This window comes from Mustela putorius, unplaced genomic scaffold (assembly GCF_011764305.1).
Source record: "Mustela putorius furo isolate JIRA1106 unplaced genomic scaffold, ASM1176430v1.1 tig00000281_pilon_pilon_pilon, whole genome shotgun sequence".
Lineage (NCBI taxonomy): Eukaryota > Metazoa > Chordata > Mammalia > Carnivora > Mustelidae > Mustela > Mustela putorius.
Window position 1 is genome coordinate 22,934,281 of NW_025421343.1, and position 26,560 is coordinate 22,960,840.

The 26,560-nt window shown below is 36.9% G+C and overlaps 1 protein-coding gene across 4 annotated transcripts in view; it reads left to right on the plus strand.

Annotated features, from left to right (window-relative positions):
* Nucleotides 1-26,560, plus strand: part of ATL2 (atlastin GTPase 2) — a 56,222-nt gene that overhangs the window by 14,750 nt on the left and 14,912 nt on the right. For 3 of the 4 annotated variants that reach the window (XM_004765501.3, XM_045079215.1, XM_045079216.1), the window contains exons 2-4: nucleotides 10,492-10,736; nucleotides 24,476-24,610; nucleotides 24,876-24,980. In XM_004765501.3, coding sequence (XP_004765558.3) covers nucleotides 10,492-10,736; nucleotides 24,476-24,610; nucleotides 24,876-24,980 — 485 coding nt within the window. The remainder of the gene's footprint in view (nucleotides 1-10,491; nucleotides 10,737-24,475; nucleotides 24,611-24,875; nucleotides 24,981-26,560) is intronic. The other variant, XM_045079217.1, reaches the window with a different exon arrangement.

A 26,560-nucleotide genomic window follows, 5' to 3' on the forward strand; every position in this document is an offset into this window, starting at 1 on the left:
TATTAGTAACTTCCTAATTACCTTTTTATTTCCTAACCAAAATATTTTGGCATGGTGAGGTAGTGGATTCACAGGAATTCATTCACAGAGGAGTATATTTGTCACCATTGGAGACCCTCAGAATTATATTTTCTAGTTCCTAATTTCACGTCAAGAGAAAACTTTTTTTTTAAAAGATTTTTATTTATTTATTTATTCATAAAGGATTTTATTTATTTATTTATTTATTTATTTGATAGGCAGAGATCACAATTAGGCAGAGAGGCAGGTAGAAAGAGAGAGGGGGAAGCAAGCTCCCCACTGAGCATAGAGCCCGATGCGCAGTGCTCGATCCCGGGACCCTGGGATCATGACCTGAGCGGAAAGCAGAGGCTTTAACCCACTGAGCCACCCAGGTGCCCCTATTTATTTATTTATTTATTTATTTTATTTGACAGAGAGAGAGAGAGATGACACGTAGGCAGAGAAGCAGGCAGAGAAGCAGGCAGAGGGGGGAGGGGAACAGGCTCCCTGCTGAGCAGGTTCCCTATGTGGGCCTTAATCCCAGGACCCTGGGATCATGACCTGAGCCGAAGTCAGAGGCTTATTAACCCATTGAACTACCCAGGCACCCAAGAGAAATCATTTTAAATTGAATTTGAGCAGTGTCAGAATTGACAGCTCTAGTTTTTCATCCCATTGGAGTATAACCTTCATGGGCAATACTCCTTGAAGAGGATAATACTATTTACAATATTTTTGTTCTGGAAAATGATGAATAAATTGGTTGTATTGCTTTATCCTCTCATTTATGTGGTTTGGCACCTGGGTGGCTCAGTCAGTTAAGCATCTGCGTTGATCCAGGTCATGATATTGGGGGTTGGGCTCCCTGCTCAGCTGGGAGTCTGCTCCTCCCTCACCCCAGCCCCTTTCTCATGAATGAATAAAATATTAAAAAAAAAAAAAAAAGAAAGTGCTAAGGGGAATAGGCTGCATGATTTTTTTCAAAATCTGCCTTACTGCGATAATTTACATAAAATTCACTGATTTTTGAGTACAATTTAATGAGTTTTGATGGTACAGAGCAGTTCTATCATCTCAAAAAACTCGTTGCATCCTTTTATAATTACCTTAGCTTGGGCTGCTTTAACAGATTACTGTAGACTGGATAGCTTAAACAGACATTTATTTTTCAGTTAATGGAGATTGGAAAGCCTAGGATCAAGGTGCCAGAAGATTTGGTTTCAGTTCTCTTCTTGTTTGTATATGGCTGGCTTGCTGTGTCCTCACAGGGTGGAGAAAGATCATTTCTCTCAAGTCCCTTACTAATTCCATACATGAGGGCTCTACCCTCATGACCTTATATTATCACCCCACAGGCCCCACCTCCAAATGCCATCACATCCAGGATTACGGAGGGCTTCAGTATACGAATTTGGGGACACATGCACATTGAGTTTGTAGTAGTAGTCAATTCTCCTCCCCTGTCTTCAGCTCCCAGGAGCCAATGATATGCTTTCTGTTACTGTAGTTTTACTTTTTCTAGAATTTCATATGTGTGGCTCCTTTCACTTAGTATATAGCTTTTTATATCTCCCGAGAGGGTTTCTCTAATATCTCCCATGCCTTTTTTGAGCCCGGCTAGAACCTTGAGAATTGTCATTCTGAACTCTAGATCTGACATATTACCAATGTCTGCTGCCTCTTCTTCTTTTTTTTGTGGTGAATTTTTCCGCCTTGTCATTTTGTCCAGATAAGAGTATATGAAGGAGCAAGTAAAATACTAAAAGGGTGGCAACAACCCCAGGAAAATCTGCTTTAACCAAATGAGAAGTGATCCCAAATCTTGAGGGGGGAGAAAGGGGATAAAAAGAGGTTCAAAAAGAAAGAAAGAAAGAAAGAAAAAAGAATTAAAAAAGAAAGCGAATAAAGAAAAATATAAAAAAGAAAAAATATATATATTAGAAAAACTTTGAGAAAGTGGTTGTTTTTCTGTTTCCAGAATTGCTGTTCTTCTTCTCTTCGATCTGCTGATGGATTTGCAGGTGTTCGCAATCTTTAGATAAGCTATCTAGCTGATCTCCTGCTAGCTGAAGTAGTCTCAGCCTGCTACTTCTCCGCCATCTTGACTCCTCCTCTCCAGTATATAGCTTTTTAGATTTATCTGTATTAGTGTGTATTTCAGTAATTCATTTTCATTTCCAAGTAATAGTTCATTGTATGGGTTTAACACAATTTATGCATTTTCCAGTGAATGGACCTTTGGTTTCTTTTTTTTTTTTCACTTATGGCCGTTATAATGAATATTCATTTTCAAGTCTGGTGTCATATGTTTTGATTTCTCTTTTAAGTACCTAGATGTGTGATTGCAGGTTGTATGGTAAATACATGTTTAATTGGGGCTCCTGTCTAGGTTAGTAGAGCATGGGACTCTTGATCTTGGGGTCATGAATTCAGGCCCCACCTTGGGCATAGAGATTATTTAAACTATGTTTAATTTTCTATAAGGTATTACCAAAACTTTTTTTTCCAAGTGATTGTATCATTTTTTACTCTAAACAGAAATATATGTGAGTGCCATTTGCTCCCCACCAGCTGTTTTGTCAGTCTTGTAAATTTTAGCTGTTAAGAATGTGTAGTGGTATCTGATTGTGGTATTAATTCTTATTTCCCTAACATCTAATGGTATTGAGCATATTTTCATGTGCTTAATGACCATTCATATGTCTTCTTTGAAGTGTTTATTAAAATCTTTCATCCACTTTAAGGTGGAATTTCTAGGGGTGCCTGGGTGGCTCAGCTGGTTAAGCATCTGACTTGGGCTCAGATCCTGGGATCTAGGCCCCTGTGTCAGGAGTCTGCTCAGCAGGGAGTTTGCTCGTCCCTTTGCCGCTCCCCATGCATGTGTGCATGCATGTTCTCTCTCTCTGTCTCTAATAAAGTCTTTGAAAAAAAAGTGGAATTGCTCTTACCAAACAACTAAGAATTTTTTTGTGTATTCTGAATACAGGATTTTGATTAAGGATTTTATATCTGTTCATGAGAGCTATTGGTTCGTAGTTTCTTCTTGTAACGTTTTTGTCTGGTTTTGGTATTAGGGTAATAGTACTGTCTTCATAAAATGTGTTGGGAGATACTCTTTTTTTTTTCTCCCCCTGTAAGAGCCTTTGCAGAATTGGTATAGTTTCTTCCTTTAAAAAATTTTTTTCCCTTCCTTAAATGTTTGGTAGAATTCACCAGTGTAGCCATCTGGTCCTAAAATTCTCTTTTTAGGCTTTTAATGGATTTGATTTTAAATCTCATTTTTTTTTCAGTTTTCCCTAGTAAAGAGTACCTGCTTTTAGTTAGACAATTGATAATGAGTTTTTTAGGGTTTTTGCTTTCAGAGTTTATGAGGCAAGGATTTATGTGTTTAGATGAACTTTTTTTATGGGGAGTTGGGTTGATGAGAGTGGTAGAGTAGACATAGAACTTTACAATTGCTTGAACTTGTGTATTTTTGAAAACTTTAAAAAAAAAAAATCCTCCATGGCACTCCTTTGTCTCTCCCAATCATTAAAGGGCTGTGGAAGTAGAAGAAAGGTTGAGAAAGCTGTGTTATAGAATCTTTCAGACTTCTTTTGTATTTCTAATAGCACTGACCTGCATCTCTGTCTTTTGTATTTGGATCTGTTTCATCTCTTGATAAAACCTTTATTAGCCTCATGAGAGGGGGGAGGAAGGGAGAGAATTTCAAGCAGACTCCCTGCTGCACTGGAGCCCTGCACAGGCCTCAGTCCCATGACTCTGAGATCATGACCTGAGTAAGAGTTGGGCACTTAACCAACTGAGCCATCCCGGTGCCTCTAGCCCTACTACTTTTTTAAAAGAAACTTTCTACTATGGACATTTTCAAATATGTGTGGAAATGATGAGAATGACATAAGGAACTTGTGTATATACATCTCCCAGATTCAGAGACTATCAGCCTAATGGCTGTCGTGTTTTATCTATTCTGTAGCCCCCCTCCCCATCAGATTCTTTCATGCCTTTGTGGTGCCTGAGGTGTTCTTCATAAAGATCTTTCCATCACAGCTGGACCAGAATGCCAAAGTATCCCAGTACTGTCATTTTTGGTGTCTCTTGTTCGTCTTTCAACCCTGTAGTAACAGCTTTCTGGTAAGCTTTGCATAGTGTTGTGTTCCTCTGTACCTGTGAATCTTCTGGGCTATACCTCTGCACAGCTTCTTTAACTCTCTTTTGTGTGTGACAGGTTCCAACTGCTTTAGCAGCCCTGAGCTCAGATACTGTGCTGTGGTTCCCCATGCTATGTTTAGGCAATTGCTTCTAGGTGGAGAGTGGGAGGGTTAAGTGAGAGATGGGCGTGGTGATCATGGGGCTCTCCTTGTGAGTTTTCTTCTATCAAGGATTACTGTCCTATGATTATTGTTGTCCATCCTTGAAAAAAGATGCCTCATGTATTTGGCTTAGTTTTACAGTTTGTGGCAGAGGGCTAACAGTTACTCTAATGACTGGAAGAGAAAGTCCCAAGTGTTATTTTGTTTTTGTTTTTTTCTCTGTAAGTTATCTAATGTTTTTTAAAAACAAAGCAAAACAGAATTGGGGGTGAGTTGTAATAGTTTGTGATCTGCCTTTTTCCCACTTATTTTATACTGATGTCTTAAATATCCTTAATATCTTAAATGTGTGGATGTGTTCTTAAGCCATGTCATATGTCCACGTGATTTAAAAGAACTGGTCTATTTCCAGTGGAGTTCCAACATTAGTTTTTTGTGTTTTTTTTTTTTTTAAAGATTTTATTTATTTATTTGACAGATCACAAGTAGGCAGAGAGAAGAGAGAGAGAGAGAGAGAGAGAGAGAGAGAAAGAAGGAAGCAGGCTCCCTGTAGAGCAGAGAGCCTGATGTGGGGTTTGATCCCAGAACCCTGGTATCATGACCTGAGCTGAAGGCAGAGGCCTCAACCCACTGAGCCACCCAGGCACCCCCTCAACATTAGTTTTCACTGCCACAAATAATGCTGCTCAATAAACTTGTTCATCTTTGTTAGCATCTTTTATTTTCTTATAAAGTTCCTACAAATAGGTTTGCTATGGTATAATCTCTTTAAGGCTTTTAAAAAAATATGCTAGAATAAACTTCTGAATACTTAGATACTGCTTTTATTTGGTTATAGAGTATAAATATTGAGGGCCAAGTACCAGACACAAAAATCCTTTTGTCAAACTGCTATTTTTTGTAAATAGTGAGTAGACTGAACCATGCTACTTTCCATGCAGATTGTTTTACATTTTTAGTTGGAATGTGAATAATAACTTAAAATATACTTTTCATTGCATTTCATTTCATTTGAAAAGTGAATTACCCTTTACTTGGTTCTCTTTCTACAAGTTTACTTTGGGGTTGAAATATCTAACATTAGTAACATTTTATTGTAATGCAGATTTGTAGCATCTTTTTATTGCCTTAGCTTATAATTATGTTGGAAGTTGGCAGATGGATCTAGGTCAGTCCTGAAGTGTAAATTTTGCCATTGGAGTATATGCTGAATGTATGAATTTGGCAGATTTAAGATAAAGAATGTTTAAAGAGCGATCAAAAAGACAAGTGTCTTTTTTTGTAGATTTCCTTTTTTAGAGCAGTTTTAGGTTCGCAGCAAAACTGAGTGGAAAACACAGAGTATGCATGTTCCCTCATCCCCACACATCAACAGGCTCCCTGCTCCAGACCAAAGTGGTACATTTTTTTACAGTTTATGAATCTTCACTGGCTCCTCATTATTACTCAAAGCCCACAGTTTACATTAGGCTTCACTGTTGGGGTTGCATATTCTGTGGGTTTTGACAAATGTATAATGCCATATGTCTATAGCATTAGAGAGAATAGTTTAACTGCCCTAAAAATCCTGAAGCTCCACCTGGTCATGTCTCCTTCCCCCTCAACCAGTGACAACTACTGATCTTTTTTTTACTAAAGTAAATGTCTTTTTGTAGCCCTTCTGACATATAGGTTAAGTATGCTTAGCATTTAAGGCATGGGGAAATATTTGAGGAACATTTGATTTTCTCTAGGTGGGTATCTTTCAGCTTTGACCTTGAAAGATCCATTTGGGAGTTGGAGTGGGGGAAGAACTAACTTGGAACAGTGAATCAGGAAAATTTATTGGAGGTCTGAAGTCACCTTCAGTCATTTTTGGACACTAAAAAATGGAAATAGAATTAAAATCACTATTCTCTGTATAACATTCAACTTCAGTTTAAAATCTCAGAGTAATGGTAAATTTAAAAAGATTTCCAATTTAGGTAATCACTGTATGTTAAGGTTTACAAGTAGTCTAATGGAATGTACATTACAGTTATTCAGTTGCTTGTATCAGTGATGAATGAAGTATACTTTATCTGTGGTTAGTACAAATTTGGTAGAGAAATCATGATGGGGGAGTAAACTTAGTAAACCATGTCATTGTGCTTCACTATACCTTTGAAATGTGTTTGCGGCACTTCACTTCAGAAGTCTGTAGACTAGAAATGGTGACGATATGTAGACATCTGCTGCCTGTATATCTTAGGTACCTATCTTTATCCATGCGAATCAAAACTGGCTACATGGTAACTATAGTCAACTAATCTAGGTGAAATTTCAAGTTAATAAAAATTTCCTGCCAAGTGGTTTGTCTGTTTTATTTTTCAGAGACTAGTGCTTTTATATAGGAGCAGGACTATTTGTTCATTTTTAACAAAATCTGCAATCCAAATTTGGTCATGACATTTTAGCATACTTCATTCATTTTAGGTTCTTTTAAATTAGTGTATTACTTGGCAGAACTTCATACTTCTAATTTTTTTTTAAAGATTTTATTTATTTATTTGACAGAAATCACAAGTAGATGGAGAGGCAGGCAGAGAGAGAGAGAGGGAAGCAGGCTCCCCGCTGAGCAGAGAGCCCAATGCGGGACTCGATCCCAGGACCCCGAGATCATGACCCGAGCCGAAGGCAGCGGCTCAACCCACTGAGCCACCCAGGCGCCCCCATACTTCTAATTTTAATTTTGTAATAAATATACTACTTTTGAGTTGCCGGAAGTATTTTCCCAAACTAGTTATGTGATTGTCACATTTGCCCATAAAATACATAGGGGCAGGTGTAAAACTCCTGAGTAAAATGTGTAAATTTCATCCAATCAAGAAGTATTTATTAAGCACCTGCTAGGTGCCAAGCACTGTTCGGGGTGCTGGGAGAGAGAGTGGTCAGCAGGGTACTTGGGATACTTTTTTTTGTGGTACATATATATTATGGAGGGAGAGATACAAGATACACATGTAAACGAATGAAAAAGGGTTATTTTAGATACTGAGAAGGACTTGGGGGGGAACCCTGTTTTGTTAAAGTGATGTGGAGGGGTCTAATTTAGACTGAGTAGTCAAGGAAGACCACATTTAAGAGATAATACTTGAGGGTGCCTAGGAGGCTCAGTGGGTTAAGCCTCTGCCTTCGGCTCAGGTCATGCATGATCTCAGGGTCCTAGGATTGAGCCCCACATTGAGCTCTCTGCTCAATGGGTAGCCAGCTTCCCCGCCCCCCACCTGCTTCTCTGCCTGCTTGTGACCTCTCTCTCTGTCAAATAAATAAATAAAATCTTAAAAAAAAAAAAGGGATAATACTTGAGCTGAGACCTTGATGATGGAGAATTAAACCCCCTGAATTTCTAGGGACAGAGCGTTCTAGACAGGAGAAAACAGCACAAAGATTCTAAGGTGGGAAACAGGTTTGGCCTGTTCAAGGAACAGCGAGAAGTCTAGACTGTAGGAGCCAGATCACACAGGACTGTGGAGGTGATGGTAAGGAACTTAGAGTTTGTTTTGTTTTCTATTTTCTGGTTACAGTGGGAAGCTAATTGAAGGTTTTGAACAGAGGATTGATAGTCTAGAGGGGGAAACATACAATAATTAAGTACTTATATAAATATTCAATACTTACATAAGTACTTATATAAATAGATAAAGATTGGGGGAGGATAGGAGGACTAAACTTGTTAGGAGCCTCAGGAAAGATATTCCTGAGGAAATGATGTTTCAATGAGACCTAAAGAATAAGCATGAATTGATTAGGGCAGTGATGTGGAAAAGAATATTCTAGACAGAGGAATATCGTGAGTGAAATACGAGTCTAGAAAGAGCTTTAATAGCATAAGGATCTGAAAAAAGGCTAGCGTGTCTGTTTTTGTAGCTTACTGAGGTGAGAGTAGCACCAAATGAGGCAGGAGAGATTTGGCAGCGAGTATAGGATTTTATAAGACATGTGTAGGATTTTGGTTGTTAATCCTCTGTAATAGTGATTTTAGGGAGAGTAATTTAATCACACTCATATTTACCTGTATTATTTAGTTGCTACTTTGTGGAATTTAGACTGGATTAGAGGAGGTGGCAAAAAGGGAGTCCAGTTACGTACTGCTCTGTATTTGTGTGCTGTTGAAACTGGAAGTGATAGTATTCTTTAATTAAATAATTGATTGCTTTTACTTTCAAAGATTCTCCTTTGAAATCCCTTGCTCTTTATATCATCACTGTTTGCAGCACATTTTGAAATAGTGTTGCTGCTTTTGCTTTGTACAGTGAAAGTGGCCTTGTGACCTGGAAGTAAAGGCTCTTAGCTTTTGCAAATCAAGTAAGCTAGGTATTTCTTTCTGTAAGGAGAAAAAAAATCAATTAATGTAGAAAAATAATCTTTAAGAATAGTGGTTAGTTGGATAAGGTGTTCTTGGATTGTTGGCTAATAATGTTCCCCTCCTCAGTAGACTGTTTCCTGGAAGAGAAGGGACTCTTTGCATTGCATTGAACACAATAGATACCGTATGTCTCCATAGATTGGAAAGGGGCATTTAGTAGACAGGTTCAAGGGGAGAGTCTTCTAAAAACGTTGATGTGGGAAAGGGTAATAAATAAGCTCCCCAGGAGTAAGTTGTTACTGTGTGGGATCAGGCCATTGATAGGAAAGAAAGCCAGATAAGGGGTATAGACTCTAAAACCAGCTATTAGGTCTTTTTGTTTGTTTTGTTTTTTAAAAGAGCAGAAACCTATACTTGTGGAACTTGTCTCTGTTGTTTCATGTTTTATAGTTCTTTCTTTCCTTTTTTTTTTTTTAAAGACTTTATTTATTTATTTGCCAGAGACAGAGGGAGAGAGAGCGAGCACAGGCAGACAAAGAGGCAGGCAGAGGCAGAGGGAGAAACGGGCTCCCTGCCGAGCAAGGAGCCCGATGTGGGATCCTGGGATCATGACCTGAGCCGAAGGCAGCTGCTCAACCAACTGAGCCACCCTATTGAGTAAAGTTCTTCTGCAAAGGTTACCTTCTTTTAGTGTCCTAGGTAAACCAAGGAAGAGTTTATATAGCTGTTTCGGGGAGTTACGTGATTTTTGAAGTGGTAGCTGTGGTCTTTGGTGAAAAAGAGCCCAGAAGCCGATGAAACTGTAGGATATAACTCTATACCTCACTGACTCCTCTTCTTGTGTTTTCCATTAAAATATTAATCCTGGGCTTTGCTTTAATAAGGGAAGTGTGCTATTATATTACTTGTTAGCTTTACTGGATGTATGAGTTTTAGAAACTTCTTAGGACCTTAGCTTAGCCATTTAAGTTTCACAGCAAACAATATTTACATTTCCTGTTTTAAACTTTGTAATTTAGAGTAATTTCCAGGTGGTGCCCACAGGGAAAATTGGGTTCTGAGTTATCAGGTAAAATCGATCCCCCCAACCTCCTTTTACACAGATCAGTTTCTGTGTGCATATAGTAGCAGAAGTTGTTTATGGAATAGTGTGTGCTCCAGAAATAGCTACTGTTCATGTTTAGCTGTTAAGACTTAATAGTAGAGGTTGTATTCAGTATTGCTGCTTATCTGTATATATAGTGGGAAATCTTAGCAATATTCTTTTTTTTTTTTTAAGATTTTATTTATTTATTTGGCAGAGAGATCACAAGTTGGGGGGGGAAGCAGGCTCCCTGCTGAGCAGAGAGCCCCATGTGGGGCTTGATCCCATGGCCCTGAGATCCATGACCTGAGCTGAAGACAGAGGCTTAACCCCCTGAGCCAGCCAGGTGCCCCTTTTAGCAATATTCTTGATCCTGTTATAGAGGGAATGAGAAATCCAATATGACTTGGCCATCACTTTTTTTTTTTTTTAAGATTTTTATTTATTTATTTGACAGAGAGAAATCACAAGTAGATGGAGAGGCAGGCAGAGAGAGAGAGAGAGAGAGAGGGAAGCGGGCTCCCTGCTGAGCAGAGAGCCCGATGTGGGACTCGATCCCAGGACCCTGAGATCATGACCTGAGCCGAAGGCAGCGGCCTAACCCACTGAGCCACCCAGGCACCCTGGCCATCACTTTTTATAACTATTTTTAGATGATCTGGAATAAAGGGGAAGTTATTTGAAATTTTGTTTAGTTTTGATGCTTTAGGAGAAGTTTGTAATGCAGGAATTCAAGTAACCTCTTTCTCTTGTTTTAATTCTAGGTGAGAATTATGAAGATGATGACCTAGTTAACTCTGATGAGGTTATGAAGAAACCATGTCCAGTGCAGATTGTTCTTGCTCATGAAGATGACCATAACTTTGAGCTCGATGAAGAAGCTTTGGAGCAGATATTGCTACAGGAGCACATACGAGATCTTAACATAGTAGTGGTATCCGTGGCAGGAGCTTTTCGTAAAGGGAAATCATTTCTACTGGACTTCATGCTTAGATATATGTATAACAAGGTGAATAGTGTCTTTTAAATTGAACCCAGTTAAAAACAACCAACCTTGTTTAAAAACCATAGACAAAAAACAGTGAGAGCTGTGTCTTTAATTTTACAAAAATCTGGTTCTTGATAAGACTTCTCATTAAGACAGTAATCTAAGTTTGAGGTTTGATTCTTCCTCATCTCCATAATTGCTTTTTGCTATAGTACACGATGATGCATATGACTGAGCATCTACTGTAGAGACATTGTCGCTCTGACCTGCAGTGTCTTAAGTATACCCCAAAGTCTCTGATGTACTGCTCATTTCTCCCTTTTTGTGATTTCTTCACACCTTCACCTTCTTGATCACCTTTCTAACAATGTGTGAAGTAGGCTGATAGAAACTTTTGTAAAAGTACACCTGTGCTCTTCCAGTAAGTCAGCTTCAGTCACTATTACATTTTGAAATCAAGTCCAGTTCCTTAGCGTGGCTTCCAGAGCTTTTCATAATGTCTGAGCTGTATCAGGTATACTATAGTTTTTGCAGTTCCTCAAGTGTTTCATGTCATTTCTCAAATGTTGGTGTATTCTTGGCTAAGCTTTGCATAGCAGGCCTTCCCTTAAATTTTTTTTTTTTTTTTTTTTAAGATTTCATCTATTCATTTGACAGAGAGAGATCACAAGTAGGCAGAGAGGCAGGCAGAGAGAGAGAGAGGGAAGCAGGCTCCCTGCTGAGCAGAGAGCCCTATGCAGGAGTCGATCCCAGGACCCTGAGATCATGACCCGAGCCGAAGGCAGCGGCTCAACCCATCGAGCCACCCAGGTGCCCCCAATTTTTTTTTTTTTTTTAAAGTAGACTCTGTGCCCAACATGGGGCTTGAACTCACAACCCTCAGATCAAGAGTTGCATGTTCTAGGACTGAGTCAGCAGGTTGCCCTGAGGCCTTCTCTGATTTTTAAGACTATGTTATATCCAACTTTCATGGCACAAGTTATTTGTTTCATTGATACTGCTTTAGTTACTTATTTTTCCTGGCCAGTTTAATCTCTTCCAGGAGAGAGTCTTACCTTAATTACTACATCTACCTCACCTAACACATTAATTGGCCCATAGTAAGCATTTATTTTCTGTTTTGACCAATGACTCTCCCTTTCTCCACAGTTTTTTCACTTTTTAATGGTACTAAGCAATTGTTATTTCCCTCTCCCTCCCTGATTTTGGCTTTCTCCCTTGAAAAAAAAGCACAAAATAATATCACTTGAATCAGAGTGTTCTTCTAACAGTTGAGAGTTGGGTTGAGGGGGTGAGAATTTGATAGGGACAAAGAAGGAGGAATTGGAAATTTGGAATGGAGTACTTAGGCGGAAGAACTTTCTACAGGGGGCGTTTGACATTCAGAAACTATATGAAGATGCTAGAAATAACACTTTGACAGAATTATGTAATTGTCTAAACACATGTCAGGGTGCTCACCTTTACAAGTTCTGTATCAGTCTGTAACCGGGTGTGCATCTGCCCTAAGGTAAGTAACATGGTAAACATTCCTAGTTGATTTTCCAGGAAGCTTTTCAGTAAATTGTTGTCATAGGATTTGTCTCAGTCACGGTCAGGTATGCCTCAGTATCAAGAATGTAGTTCAAATTAAATAACACTGTTGTGCATGTTTAGCAAATTGAGAAAGATTCAGTATTTCATCCATTTAGACTTGATTATTTCTCATAGTTTTACATCTGAAATAAAAAAATGAATAAATAGTGACATACTCTAAAAAAAAGAATGTCTATTTAAAGATGGAGTGTCCATTTAAAGATGATAATTGAGGTTCTAAGTCCTTAAATTAGCTTGTGTATATTGTATATATATATGTATGTCTGATCTGTTTAATGCAAATGTATTTAATTCCTAGTGGGTCACAGACAAATGTTCAAAGGGGAAGAAAGCGTAGATCACTTGCCTAGCATTGACAGATAAATTTCACCTCATGTGCCATTTCTGAATCCATCTCTGATCTATTAGTAGTGGTTGTTCAGAGGGGGAGTAGCAGCCCACACAGTGTCATGTTTTTGCAGTCTCTGAAATAATGCTTTCCCTTTTCCTGAGCGGGACACTGGAGCCACAGGAAGGTTATGAGGGTCTGAGTGAGGTTATATACCTAGTTAGTGGCCTCTAAGCTGAAATGTTGTTATTAATTTTCATTGATAAGGTTTCCATATAGAATTTCTGGTATAAATAATATTATTCTGTTAATTAAAAATGACATTAAACATTGTCTGATTTGGGGGATAGCATGCCTCTACTTACACTGATTCAGTGGTGGGTCATGCTTTTCCTTGGAGAATGAAAGTAAAGAAGGAGAAGTCACAGTGATTAGTTTTGAATTTATTTCATGAACCATATCTGCCTGCAGAGGTGGAATGCCAGCTGAAGAAGGTAGGAGATGAGTAGTGGCTTACACTGACTTTGTATGTCCTCTTTATTGACCTGAGTCAATTTATGTAAGGGTGCAGTTCACTAAAGGAGCTAAATATAAATATTTTACTTCATGATTTAGAAATAGATGACTGTTCTCATTCTGAGTAATTAATAAAGTAATAATACAAGTTTAAATGTGAGCTCGTTTCTGTTGGACAAAAATGAAAACTTCAAACTAAGAATATTCTGAGGTGTTTATCAAACATTTCTAAATTATAGGGGAAATTCTGATTTGTAGGTCTCATTCTTGTGAAGTAAATAGCTTCTTAGTGTGTGTGTGTTTGTTTTTTTGAGCTGCCACTTGTATATTGAAAGTAGATTTTCAGAAGTATAGGAGGAAAGAAGTTAGCCATCTTTTGTAAACTTAAGAGGTGAACTAAACATTTTTCTAGAATAAAATCCCCTTGTGTATTGGAATTGATCAGTTACTATAGTTAAACTTTTACCATGAAATATAAGATATGAGAGGGTCACTAAAATTGCTAATTCTTGAATTCATAATGTGGGAAAACATTTTGAACTTAGAAGGATGTCACTTAACGACATTTGCTATGAATGCCATATATGAGGAATACCACAGAAATTCAGTTATTGTTGGTGAACCTAATAATTTGTAAGTAGAATATTTATCACTTGTAAAAGTCATTCTCAAAAAGCTACAGATGAAATAATTACAAAAAATTTATGTGAGAACGATCAGGTTTAGTATGTCAGTATTTATTTATTTAAAAATTTTTATTTATTTGATAGAGAGAGATCACAAGTAGACAGAGAGGCAGGCGGCAGGCTCCCCGCTGAGCAGAGAGCCTGACTTGGGTCTCGAACCCAGGCCTCCTGAGATCATGACCCGACCCGAAGGCAGAGGCTTAACCCACTGAGCCACCCAGGCCCCCCTAGTATGTCAGTATTTAAAAAACCATGATTTCGTTTATAGAAGTAGGGAGTTACACAAGAGAAGATGAAAATCTGTAATGAGAGACAAAATAGGTGGTAATGGTGGGAGAGAGGATGACTTTTCCTTGCTAATTAAATGTATATACACTCAAGTATTTTATACCTTTCCCTTTCTAATGCTGACTTGGTTGTTGGGGGAATAGTTCAGGTAAATACATTTTTTCTTTTTTTTCCTGAAGTATAATTTATATACAGGGAAGTACCCAGATCGTAAGTGTATAACTTGCTGAAATTTTACATATATATATATTTTTTTATATATATATATCCATATTACCACTACCCAGACGAGGATATAGAACCTTACCCTCCACTTGTTATATCGCTTCCATTTAATATTTACCCCCCAGCTCATAACTACCCCAAAAGGTAACTGCTGCACTAAACTGTCATACCACAGACTGGTTTTGCCTGTTTTTGAACTTTACATGAATGAAATCATCCCATAAGAGTTTTGTGTTTTGTTATTTCTGATCAAAATTTATCATGTAAAAGTAGTTTCAGTTTCAGGAATCAGTTTAGGAAGGTCACAATTTAGAATTAAGTTCTGTCTGTAAAACTTAATAATTAAAGATGAAAATCTTTAATCTTTATGTCTGTAAAACTTAATACTTGGGACATATTAAACATTAAGCAATGGTGAGAGCTGTTACTGAACTCTTCTGGATAGAATCTTAATTGTGTATAGGGTTGCTTGCAGTTTTATATCATTCTCTGTTTTTTAAGAAACATTATGAAGAATTTTTAACACATGTAAAAGTAGATAATAGTATAATGAGTGCTCATGTATTTAGTTATCAACTCAATCTCATTTTATTAAACCCCAACTCATTCCATACCTTATGTGTTGTTTTGAAGTATGTCCAGATACATAATTTCATTTGTCAGTATTTCAGTATATATCTCTTTTAAAAGATAAGGGGCCTTTTGGACATTACAGTAATGCCGTACATAAAAGCAAATTCCTTGTTAGGTAATACAAGGGATCTGCTTTCCAGTTGACTCAGATGTTTTAATTTTTAAATTTTTAACAGTTTGTTTTGAGTCAAAATTGAACCGAATGAGGTCCACATTGTGATTGGTGGCCTTTAAAGCATTTTTAAACTCTTTTTAAGGCTTCCCTCCATCTCTTTATTCTTGGCAATTAATTTGTTGAAGAACCTGGTTGTTGGTCTTCCCTAGTCTGGATTTACTGATTTTTATTCCATTGGTATACTTTACATGTTCCTTTGTCCTATGCGTGTTAATGCTGAGGACTTGATCAGACTCAGGTTTGACTTTTTGGTAAGAGCAGCTCATAGATGATGTATTCTTCCAAGAGGAAGTATAGATTATCTTTTAAGATAACAGTTTTTGAATCATTACGGATTTCTAGGTATTCTGATTACTGAGTATTTAATAGGTACTATCTCACTCAGTATTCACATTAACTCTATGCGGTCTTTTAGTATTTCAGCTTGATGGTTGTAGAAACGAGGCACAAAGGACATACCTGGCAAGGGTAAGATCCAAACCAGGCAGTTTGATTCCAAAGTCTTTATTTTTAAAACCACTATATAAAATGATGTTGGGTCCCTTTCCATACCTACACTGAACTGTTCTTTTATAAATGGTCACTTTTCAATGTTTACTTCAGTACTTGAGACAGACTGACAGAGTGCATGCCTGCTGACTTGTTTTGCTCCCCACTGGTATCTATGCTTAATGAGTAGAGTTTTGACTCCATTTATAGCATAATTACTAAAAACATTTTAAGGGAAACTGTATGTAGTTTTTATTTTTTACTATTTAAAGAGTTGTTCCCTGAATGGCTTCCAGAGATCATTAATAAGAACTATCTTTAAGGATCATATGTGCTGCTGCATATAATTTGCCAAAAGCACAGATATCTCTAACTTGGCCATATCAGATGTTGAACTTGATTTCATCTTTTTTTCCTAAAGCTAACAATGTCTGAGATGTGAGGTTCGTGGGAGATGTTTGAATGCATGAAGAAAAATGTGGTTTGTTTCATGTTTTTTTCTAAGAAGGAAATGTATTTAGAGGGGCACCTGGGTGGGTCAGTCGTTAAGTGACTGCATTTGGCTCAGGTCATGATCCCAGGGTCCTGGGATTGAGCCCTGTGTCAGGCTCCCTGCTCTGCAGGAAGCCTGCTCCTCTTTCTCCCACTCCCCCCCTGGCTTGTATTCCCTCTCTCACTGTCTCTCTGTCAAATAAAATCTTCAAAATAAAATGCATTTAGAGGAAGAACAATATTTTTAAAAATTTCTTCCTAGGGTTATTTTTATTATTATTATTATTATTTTTGTGTGTGGTGTAACTTACATACAACAGAGTGCATAAACCTTAGTATAGCCAGTGAGTTTTTATGTACCTGTACTTATGTAACCACTGCCATTTGGATCAAGAAAGAGAACACGACCAGCATTCTAGAATGCTGTCTCCTTTTGCCAGGTATTCCTATCTTTAACATTGAGAGTCCGACCACCATCTTGACTTACATCACCGTAGATTAGTTTTATCGACTCTTGAACTTAACATAAATGTAATCATAAAGTATGCACTCTTGTGTCTGGTTTCGTTCATTCAACATTGAATCCAAGAGATTTTTCCATTTATTAATGCATCAGTAATTGTTGTTTGTTATTGCTGAGTGGTGTTGCACTGGATGAAGATATCACAATTCACTCCTTTTGATAGACATACGGATTATTTATAATTTTTGTCTGTTGTGAATAAAGCTACCATGAACTTTCTTGTACAAGTCTTGGCAACATAAATACTTACTTCTGTTGGATATATTCCCAGGAGTAGAAATGCTAGGTCCATAATGCCCATTTAACTGTAGTAGGGACTGCCAAAATTTTTCCAAATTGGCTTTACCAATTTGTACTTCCATGAGCAATGTAAGAGGTTTACATTCTTAATACATCTGAGGAACAGTATTGTCAGTCTTCTTAATTTTAGCTGTTCTGATAGGTATGCATTTTCTAAGTTTTAAGCCATCATCTTACTCTTTATAGGTTCATGCTTATAAAACTGTTGCCACATTTAATGTAGAAATTTAGCCCATCCATTTAATTATTACTTTAACTGAAGAAGCTTTTGTATATTTCACTTAATGCAAGTGAAGCAGTATATGCAAGAAGCCAGCAAAATTTGATCAGAATTTCAAAAAGGAAAATAAGCATTGGTGGGCTTATTTTTATCCCTGAATATGAGCTGAGGGGTTGGGTATAGAGGTTATGTGATCTGTGAACTATTTTTTTTCATTTGCACACTGACTTTTTTATCCTCCTAGATTTTGATTTCTGGGTTGAAACTAATCTTCCGTTCTCTCATGTGCAGGTTTAAAATTAGTATGAGTAATTGCAGTTAGAAAAACTTCACCAAATGTTGCCAGAGCTAGAGGAATCGGAAGCAGAGGCGATGGAGGAGTCTACAATATATTGTTCAAAGTACTTATAGCAGTGTTTTGGGAGAGACTTTCTTGGTTGCATTCCTGCATCTGTTCCCTAAAAAATGTGCTGTCATTTGTAGTCCTCGAAAACACCTCTCTAACTTTAAGCGCTGAATGTATGTACTGCCTGTTGTGTGTATTATCATCAAAATTAGGGTACCTATATCGTCATATATTTGGACTTGGGAGAACATAAATTATTTGTTCCAACAGATCTTTTTCCATTTTGAAGTCTGTGTTCCTTTTAAGTTAAAATTTACTGTTTCTAAAGTGCTTGATTTCATTTAGGTCATTTATTGAAGGATATCTGAAATAATAGACTGTTAATGTAAATACTGATTACTCAAACACAGTTTTAAGATATTTAGGGAGTTAAACAGTCTTGTGTAATTTAAGTTCCTTTTATATTAATATTAACTTTTTGAAGAATACTTTTTTTAAAAGATTTTATTTATTTGACACAGAGGGAGAGGTCACAAGTAGGCAGAGAAGCAGGCAGAGAGAGAGGAGGAAGCAGGTTCCCCGGCAAGCAGAGAACCCGATGTGGGGCTCGATCCCAGGACCCTGAGATCATGACCTGAGCTGAAGGCAGAGGCTTTAACCCACTGAGCCCCTGAAGAATACTTTTTTTTTTTTTTTAAAGATTATTTATTTGACAGAGATCACAAATAGGCAGAGCATCAGGCAGAGATAGAGGGGAAAGCAGGCTCCCGGCTGAGCAGAGACACTGATGAGGGTCTTGGTCCCAGGACCCTGAGATCATGTCCCGAGCCAAAGGCAGAGGGTTAACTCACTGAGCCACCCAGGTGCCCCTGAAGAATACTTTTTAAGAATACTTTTTAGAAGTCATTAACTCCCTGCTTCTTTCCCTCATTTTCCCAAACAATTTTGTGTTGAACTTAGGCAATGTTTTGTTATCACTGTGAAACATTACTTTCTTACATATATTTTTAAGTAACCAATAGGGTGCATTTTGTATAGACACTTCAGTAATGCTCACCATAATCCTTTAATCAGAAAGCAAGTTTAGGGGCACCCGAATGGTTCAGTTGGTTAAACGGCCGCTCTTGATTTTGGCTGGAGGTCATGGTCTCAGGGTCCTGGGATTGAGCCCGGTGTTCTTCTCTGTGCTCAGTGGAGCACCTGCTTGAGGATTTTCTCTCTCCCTTTCTCCCTTTCTCTTCCCCTCCTGCGCTCTTGTACACTTGCTGGCTCTCTTAAGGAAAGAAATCGTCAAAAAAAAAAAAAAAAAAAGCAAGATTAGGGTTATCTGGCTGGCTTAGTAGAACATGAGACTCTTTGATCTTGAGGTTGAAAGTTTGAGTCCCATATTGGGTATAGAGATTAATTAAAAATATTTTAAAAAATGTTCTAGCCATAGGATTTTTGACATATTGCACTAGTACATGGAGAGATACAGCAGCTCCTCCAGTGGACATTCCTTTTCTTCCTAGACTTCTGTAGTATTTTGATGGATTTTGTTTGACAGGGAGTCTTTGTTAAGCTTTTGTATACTAAGTGTATTTGATTTTTGGTTTTTCTTTTAACAGCTTTATTGAGATATAATTCACATACCATATAATACATGCATTTAAACTGCACAGGTTCATAGTCTTTAGTATGTTAGAGTTATACAACTATCATCCCAATCAATTTTTGAACATTTTTATCACCTCAGAATGAGAAAAATGAAGTCCTATACCCTTTAACTATAACTTCTTCCCCAACCCCAAATCTCTGGCCCTAAGGAACTATCAATTTGTTTTCTGTCTCTATACATTTGCCTGTTCTGGACATACACATAAATGGAATCATACCATACATGGTCTTTGGTGACTGATTTCTTTCACTTAGCATATTTTTTTTTTTTTTTTAAGATTTATTTAAGAGAGAGGATGAGTGGGGATTGAGGGGCAGAAGGAGAGGGAGAAGCAGACTCTCCACTGAGCAGGGAGCCTGACTCTCAACTTGATCCCAGAACCCTGAGATCAAGACAGAGCCCAAGGCAAATGCTTAACTAACTGAGCCACCCATGTGCCCCCAGCGTAATGTTTCAAAGGTTCATTTATGTTGTAGCATTATGGTGCTTCATTACTTTTTAAGACTGATTAATACTTAATTGTATAGACATAGATTTTATTTATCCATTTTATCAGTTAATGGACATATGGGTTGTAACTAATAACCCATATGGCATTGGGTTATAACTAATGCTGTGATTATATGAATATTAATATAACCTTTCACTAATTATATGAGTATATTATAATAATAATAGAAATAGATAAGGATCTAGCTTCAGTTCTTTTGTATGTGCCTATCCAGTTGTCTAAGCACCATTTATTAGAAAGGCTATTCTTTCTTCCATTGAATGTCTTGGCACTTTTTGTTGAAAATTAGTTGATAATAGACATGTGAGTTTATTTCTGGATTCTCAGTTTTATTTCATTGGTCTATATATCTGTTCTTAATGCCAGGACCTGACTGTCGATTACTGTTGGTCTTTAGTAAGTTTTCAAATGAAGAAGTGAGAGTCCTCTTATTTTGTTTTTTTTAGGTTGTCTGTTCTAAAAAATAATAAAGGAAGGTGATCTATTCTAAGTCCCTTGCAATTCCATATGAATTTTAGACTTAGCCTGTCATTTTCTATGGGAGGTTAGCTAGAAGTCTGTTGGTAATTGGACATTTTAAAATGTCTTCAAAGTTAAGGATATCTTTTTAACCGTAGATTTTCTATTTCAATTCTTGTTGAGTGTGTACCTAAGTAGATAGAGTTGTCCTTTGTCTGAGCTTGTGATTTGGGTCAGTCATAATGTTACCTATTTGTCTAGCCTCAGAAGAGAGGAGGACTTAGACATGGACTTAGGTAAGATGTTAGACAATTTTAAACTGTTCTAAGACTAATGTTTCTTAATTTGTTCTAGGGCTTGCAGGGTATTCTTACATATTGATACGAAAATAGTAAATGATGCTTGGTGGTCAGAATGTGTATATTGTATCCACAACTTGGGTGTTGATCGTTTATAACCTACCTCCTAAATTAGGTAGATTTACAAGATTAAGATTTTCATCCATGGTGCATTTGTGGAGAATGTCTAACTAAGAAGGATTTCTTTCTTTTATTGTAGTGTTACTTAAATTTTTAATTTCATCCCTTTTGTCATTTTTCCTCACAGCTATAAGTTATTATGGCCTTTATTCTTCCAGTCCATCCATTGAAGCATGTGGGTCTGCAAACAGGAGTTGTATGTGTTCTGACACATGCAGACCTGGCTGGACTACCAGCTCTTGTGTTTTTTAAAGTTTACCTAGCTGTTGTTTTACTTTGTTGCTAGGGAATGTTATCTTTCCTATGGTAAAATAAGAATTTGTTTCTTATTATTTAGAGTAGGTAGGGGTTCTTTATTGTTGACAATTATATTACAATGGTAAGTACCAGTTTATTCACTACAGTATTGGACTATATTTAAAATTCAGGTGTTTTCAGATTACCTATTACCATTAAGATTCATTTTTTAAAGAACTTTTATTTTACTGGAGGGCTAAGATTATTTTTGGAATTTTGAATTTTAAGGCTTTTTTTTTGTTTGTTTTTGTCTCCACAGTAGTAAATGGTAACAGTTTACTGTTTTTCAGTTCTTAGATTTATTTTTAGTACCTTATGACAAACAGTATCTATTTTCAGTGAGGCTGCTTCTAGAATTCACTGGAATGCTCCTGCAGGGCGGGAATGTATGTTCTTGTGCAGTGCTGTAGTCCTCGAACCTGGAACAGTAGCTGGAATGTGGTAGACATTCAATGAGTACTTGCAGAGTGAATGTATAAATGTATTTTATGGAAGTTACCAATATTCTTTATGATACAGATAGACTTCTTAACTTCAAGTTTTAAACCTGTCGTTCTTTTTTTTTTTTTTCTTTAAAAATATTTATTTATTTTAGCAAGAGAATGCACATTAGTTGGGGGGAGGGGCAGAGGGAGAGGATCTTAAGCAGGTTCCCTTTAGGAGCCTGACTTGGGGCTAGATCTCATGACCCATGAGATCATGACCTGAGTTGAAACCAGGAGTCAGGCCCAACTGACTGAGCCACCAAGGCACTCCTTCATCATTTTATTGACTAATCGGTGGTTTTTAAACATTCTATTACAGGGTCAACTAAGAAAAGATGATATATAGACAATAGAATTTTTTTCTTTTGAGACCTCAATTCTTTTTAAAGTTTTTGAGAGGGTAAAATTAACAAACATGTTAGCCTGTGATTTAGGGCAATCTACTTTTAAAAATTGATATTTGCTGTCTGTGTAATTGTTTTTAGGAATAATAAAAGGGACATATTTCTTCCATATCTCTTACCCATGCTCCAAAGGAAACACACTGTTAAGCTTAGTAATTAAAATTTTTTTACGTGTTCATTTGTTGAACATATATTTTGAATGCCTGCTATATCCAGGCATTATTCTGTGTCCTGGGTATACTGTTCTGTGTTTTGAGGGTGGAGAAAACAGGCGAAACTTAATTCCTTACGGAACTTACATTCTCATAGAGGAGATAGAGAAATAAGACAGATAAGTGAAATGCAGAATAAAAACCGATTTATCTAAAGGGTGGATTCTTTTAAATTACGCATATAGGTTGGACCTTTTAAAAGTAATCAATTTGTTGAGTAGGGAATGAGAAGCTACATGTGAGAGCCAAAAATGGTGTAAGATACTTTGGTAGGAGCTGTTCGGTAAACAGTTGGAATTTATAGTGTGTGCTCTTAAGACTTAACACAAGAAATGTAGCGCAATGCCATGTTGTAAAGATAACCACCTGTAGTGTCAGCAGTATTTTTTAGGAGTTCAGAAGAGTGGGAGTTTCTTGAATGCTGGCTTAGGCCAGGCAGAGAACAGGTGGAACAAAGGTATAGATACGCTAAACAACATACATATTTGGAATAGTGGTCATTTTGGTATGGTAGAAATTTGTTTTGTGTGTTAGTGGATTATAGGGTATATAGGAGCAGAGGTTGGAAAAGTAAATTGAAGGTGGATGGTATGCAACAGATCTCTCAGCGGTTCTATAGGTAAATGGGGGAACTGCAGATGATTTTTTTTTTTTTTAAGATTTTATTTGAGAGAGAGTGGGGTGGAGGGGCAGAGGGGGAGAATCTTCAGGCAGACTACCTGCTGAGTGCAGAGCCTGATTCAGGGCTGATTTCACCATATGAGATCAGGACCTGAGTTGAAACCAAGAGTCAGGTGCTTAACTGACTGAGCCATCTCGGCACCCCCGAAGATGACTTTTTAGGACAGTAGCATGATTCCATTTCTTGTTGAGAAAATTAAGTGACTTTGGGGGAATGTGTTGGAGAGCATAGCATGGAGGTGCAGGAAGACCTATTTAGAGCATCTAAAATATAGTCCAGGGGCAGGACCACCATTGTGCTTATTTAGGGGGTACCATTATTCCTCTAATCCTGTGAAGAAGCATAAGTCCTAAGTACATAATGTGAATGGAGTTGTGTCATGTGGCAGCTTTGTCATCAATAGAGAGCCGAGGGGGCCTCAAGATACTGAAAAGTGAGGAAGAGTCCAAGAGAATTTTATAATTGATAAGATTGGTAACCTACTGGGGATGGGAGTTTTGTGGAATAATAATCATTAGAGATAGTTTGAAGTTTAAGATTGATCTTCACATTTAGGTGTCCACTTTTTTTTTCCACCTTAAATCTGCTTTTCACAAATTGCTTCATCCCTCATTGAGCCTACCCTAAACATCTTTACTGGTAATGTGAGCTTCGTTACCTGTTTTGGACTATGTATCTAAGCTTATTAGAAGTACTTCTGAAATAGGAATTTTTCCTGTGGGGTTCTTTGAGTAAAGGATATGTGGGCTAAAGTATAGGGATCTTGATACTTGGTGAACTTACTCATTTATTATGTTCCGGAATTAATTTTCCAGATAATTATCTTAGAGTATATGAACTTTTATATTATTTCACAGTGTTTAATTATAGTTGTTTGACCCTGTGGTTTTAGTTATTAGAACATTTTATTGCGGGAAATTTTAAACTTAACCCAAAGATAGGATAGTATAATGAACCCCAGTGTATGTGTCAACATTTTGTTGGTCTTACTTCATCTGTATACTTCCCTGCCCTTTCATTTTTTGCTGGAATATTTTAAAGCAAATGCCAGGTATATTTTCTTGAACTTTGCTATTGTTAGTATTACTTACAATACTGTTACCACACCAAGCAATCAAGTACTTCCTAGTAAAACACCATGTCTGGGATCAGATTTTCCTTTTGGTTTTGAAAAAGGCTTATCTTTCTTTCTTTCTTTCCTTTTTTAAAACAAAACAAAAAACAACAAAAAAAAAACCCAGTTGGATTGTTTGAATCAGGTTCCAAGCAAGTGTTGTGGTTATTTTTAAACTTGATATATTTTAAAGAGAAAATTAAGGCAGTGTGAAAACATTTTAGTATAAGCTATTCTAAGAGAGCAGTGCTTTTCTGACAGCCATTCTTTCTGGAACTTAAGTTTTGCTTATATGTATGAGGAGATGTCACAATAGCTGGTAGCTACTTTTTATGATTTTTAAACATAGCAAATCTTCAAAATGGGGAAAAGTGGGTATGACCTCACTTAACCTAGAAAAGTAAAGAGTGAAAAATACGAGATTTGAGAAGGTTCAGTTTGTAGGAGACTACAACTTTAGGACAAAAAACCTCAGATGGGACTTGTGATCGCTTTTGTAACTACATGTGTAATGTTATGGTGTATTTTATCTTGATGTACTTACATGCCTCATCTGTAAAATAAAGAATGGGTGATTTCTTATACTTCTCCTTAGTTCTTAATTTTTTGTGTTTTATTTTACATTTATGCTTGACTTTGACAGGATTCCCAAAGTTGGATTGGTGGAAACAATGAACCATTGACTGGCTTTACATGGCGAGGTGGTTGTGAGAGAGAAACAACAGGCATACAAGTTTGGAATGAAGTATTTGTGATCGACAGACCTAATGGAACAAAAGTAAAATACTGTTCATATTTCTTACTTTTTTTTTCTTTAATATTATTTTTTTGAGCTTTTTCATGGTATTAAAGATCAAAACAACACAAACTATTAATGTCTGATAACTTTAACATAACATATATGGATTATTATGTCAAAATGTGTGAGATATTTAGCTTACTTTTCTTACTTACTGATTTTGAGATTTATCATTTCAAATTTGGTTTTAATAGTCACTATTGGTGAGTATTTTACTTAGTGTTTTAAACTTTTAAATTCCTAGGTGGCTGTGCTGCTAATGGATACCCAGGGTGCCTTTGATAGCCAGTCAACTATCAAAGACTGTGCAACGGTGTTCGCTCTGAGCACCATGACTAGCTCTGTCCAGGTGAGACATGAAATGCTGTGGTATGATCAGTTCAGATAATCCTAATACCTTTGCTCTTTCTTAAAATGTTTTTTGAAAACAAAACAGATGAACATAGGTCAAGGGGGGGCAGGAAGAGAGGGAAGCAGACTGAACTGTAGAAGACTCAACTATAGAGAACTGAGGGTTGCTAGAGGGGAGGGTGGGGGATGGGCTAAATGGGTGATGGAGATTAAGGAGTGCACTTGTTTTTTTGAGCACTGGGTGTTACATATAAGTGATGAATCACTAAATTTCTGCTCTTGAAATCAGTATTACACTATATGTTAACTAACTAGAATTTAAAAATTTGAAAAAATCCACATTGAAAGAAAAGTTTTTTTGATTAAAGAAAGGATTAAAATTAGAGTTATTTATGTTTCTTATTGGTCATTTATATTCCATACTTTTCTGGTTCACAGTGTGAAATTTCATACTTTTTGACTGGTTCGGAAGTAATAGCCAGTTCCTGGTGCGCTATATATATATATATATATATATATATATATATATATTTATTTATTTTAAGATTTGTTCATTTATTTGAGAAAGAGCACATGAAAGGGGGGTAGGGTAGAGGTAGAGACAGAATCTCAAGCAGACTGCACTGAGCGTAGAGCCTGACATGGGGCTCGATCTCACAACCCCGAAATCCATGATCCGAGCCGATACCAAGAGTTGGAGACTTAACCCTACTGAGCCATCCAAGCACTCCAATGCTTTTTAAATTTTTTTTTATTTTTAAAGGAAAAGATACTGCATGCTGTCTTTAATTGAATTCAGTCATATGGTTTCCAGATACATTAAGGTGTAGAGTATATCTGTATCTTCTATGTTTTGGCTAAACCAATAAAGAAAAAAACCCTCAAGTTTACTAACTTAGTTTTCTACTTGGTATGTATGACAACTAATACTTGATTATTTGAACTAATGGTGGTAAGGGTGGAAGAATTAATTCATATTTAACTTAGGAAGTGTATGTGCTGTTTCTGTAATACACTAAGGACTTACAGGAACTGTTTAATTTAGTAAAATCCCTTCTGTTTTCCCTTACGTCTGTACTTTTAATTGTATTTGGTATTATATCAAGTTCTAGTCTTTTTGAAGCTAGTCCATCTCTTCTCTGTATAATTTAGGCTGACAGACTGAATTAAGTTACCACATGTCATTTTGTATCTCTTTACTTTCTTTTTCCTGAGATCATCTGTGGTTGATGCTTCTCCGGCTAAAGAATTTATTGAGTATGATGGTTAGCTCTAACTGGTGATGATGAGCCCAGAAGTATATACATGAATAATAGAAGTATGTGCTCCTCCTGAGATGATGTTTCCTATTGATGGTAGATCATAGGTGAAACTGTCACAGTGTCTTGGAATTTTTGTATGACTTTCTGGTCATATCTGGAGTATATGTCCAGTCTATATAAGTTCCATTTCCTTCCTTCCTCAATTTGAAGTATCTAGCTGTCAGAATGGAAAGCAAATTTTGGATATTACTATGAGATAAAAAAAAGAGTACTTTTCAGCTTGACTTCTGTTTTCTTATAGAGTTGGGGAGCTCTG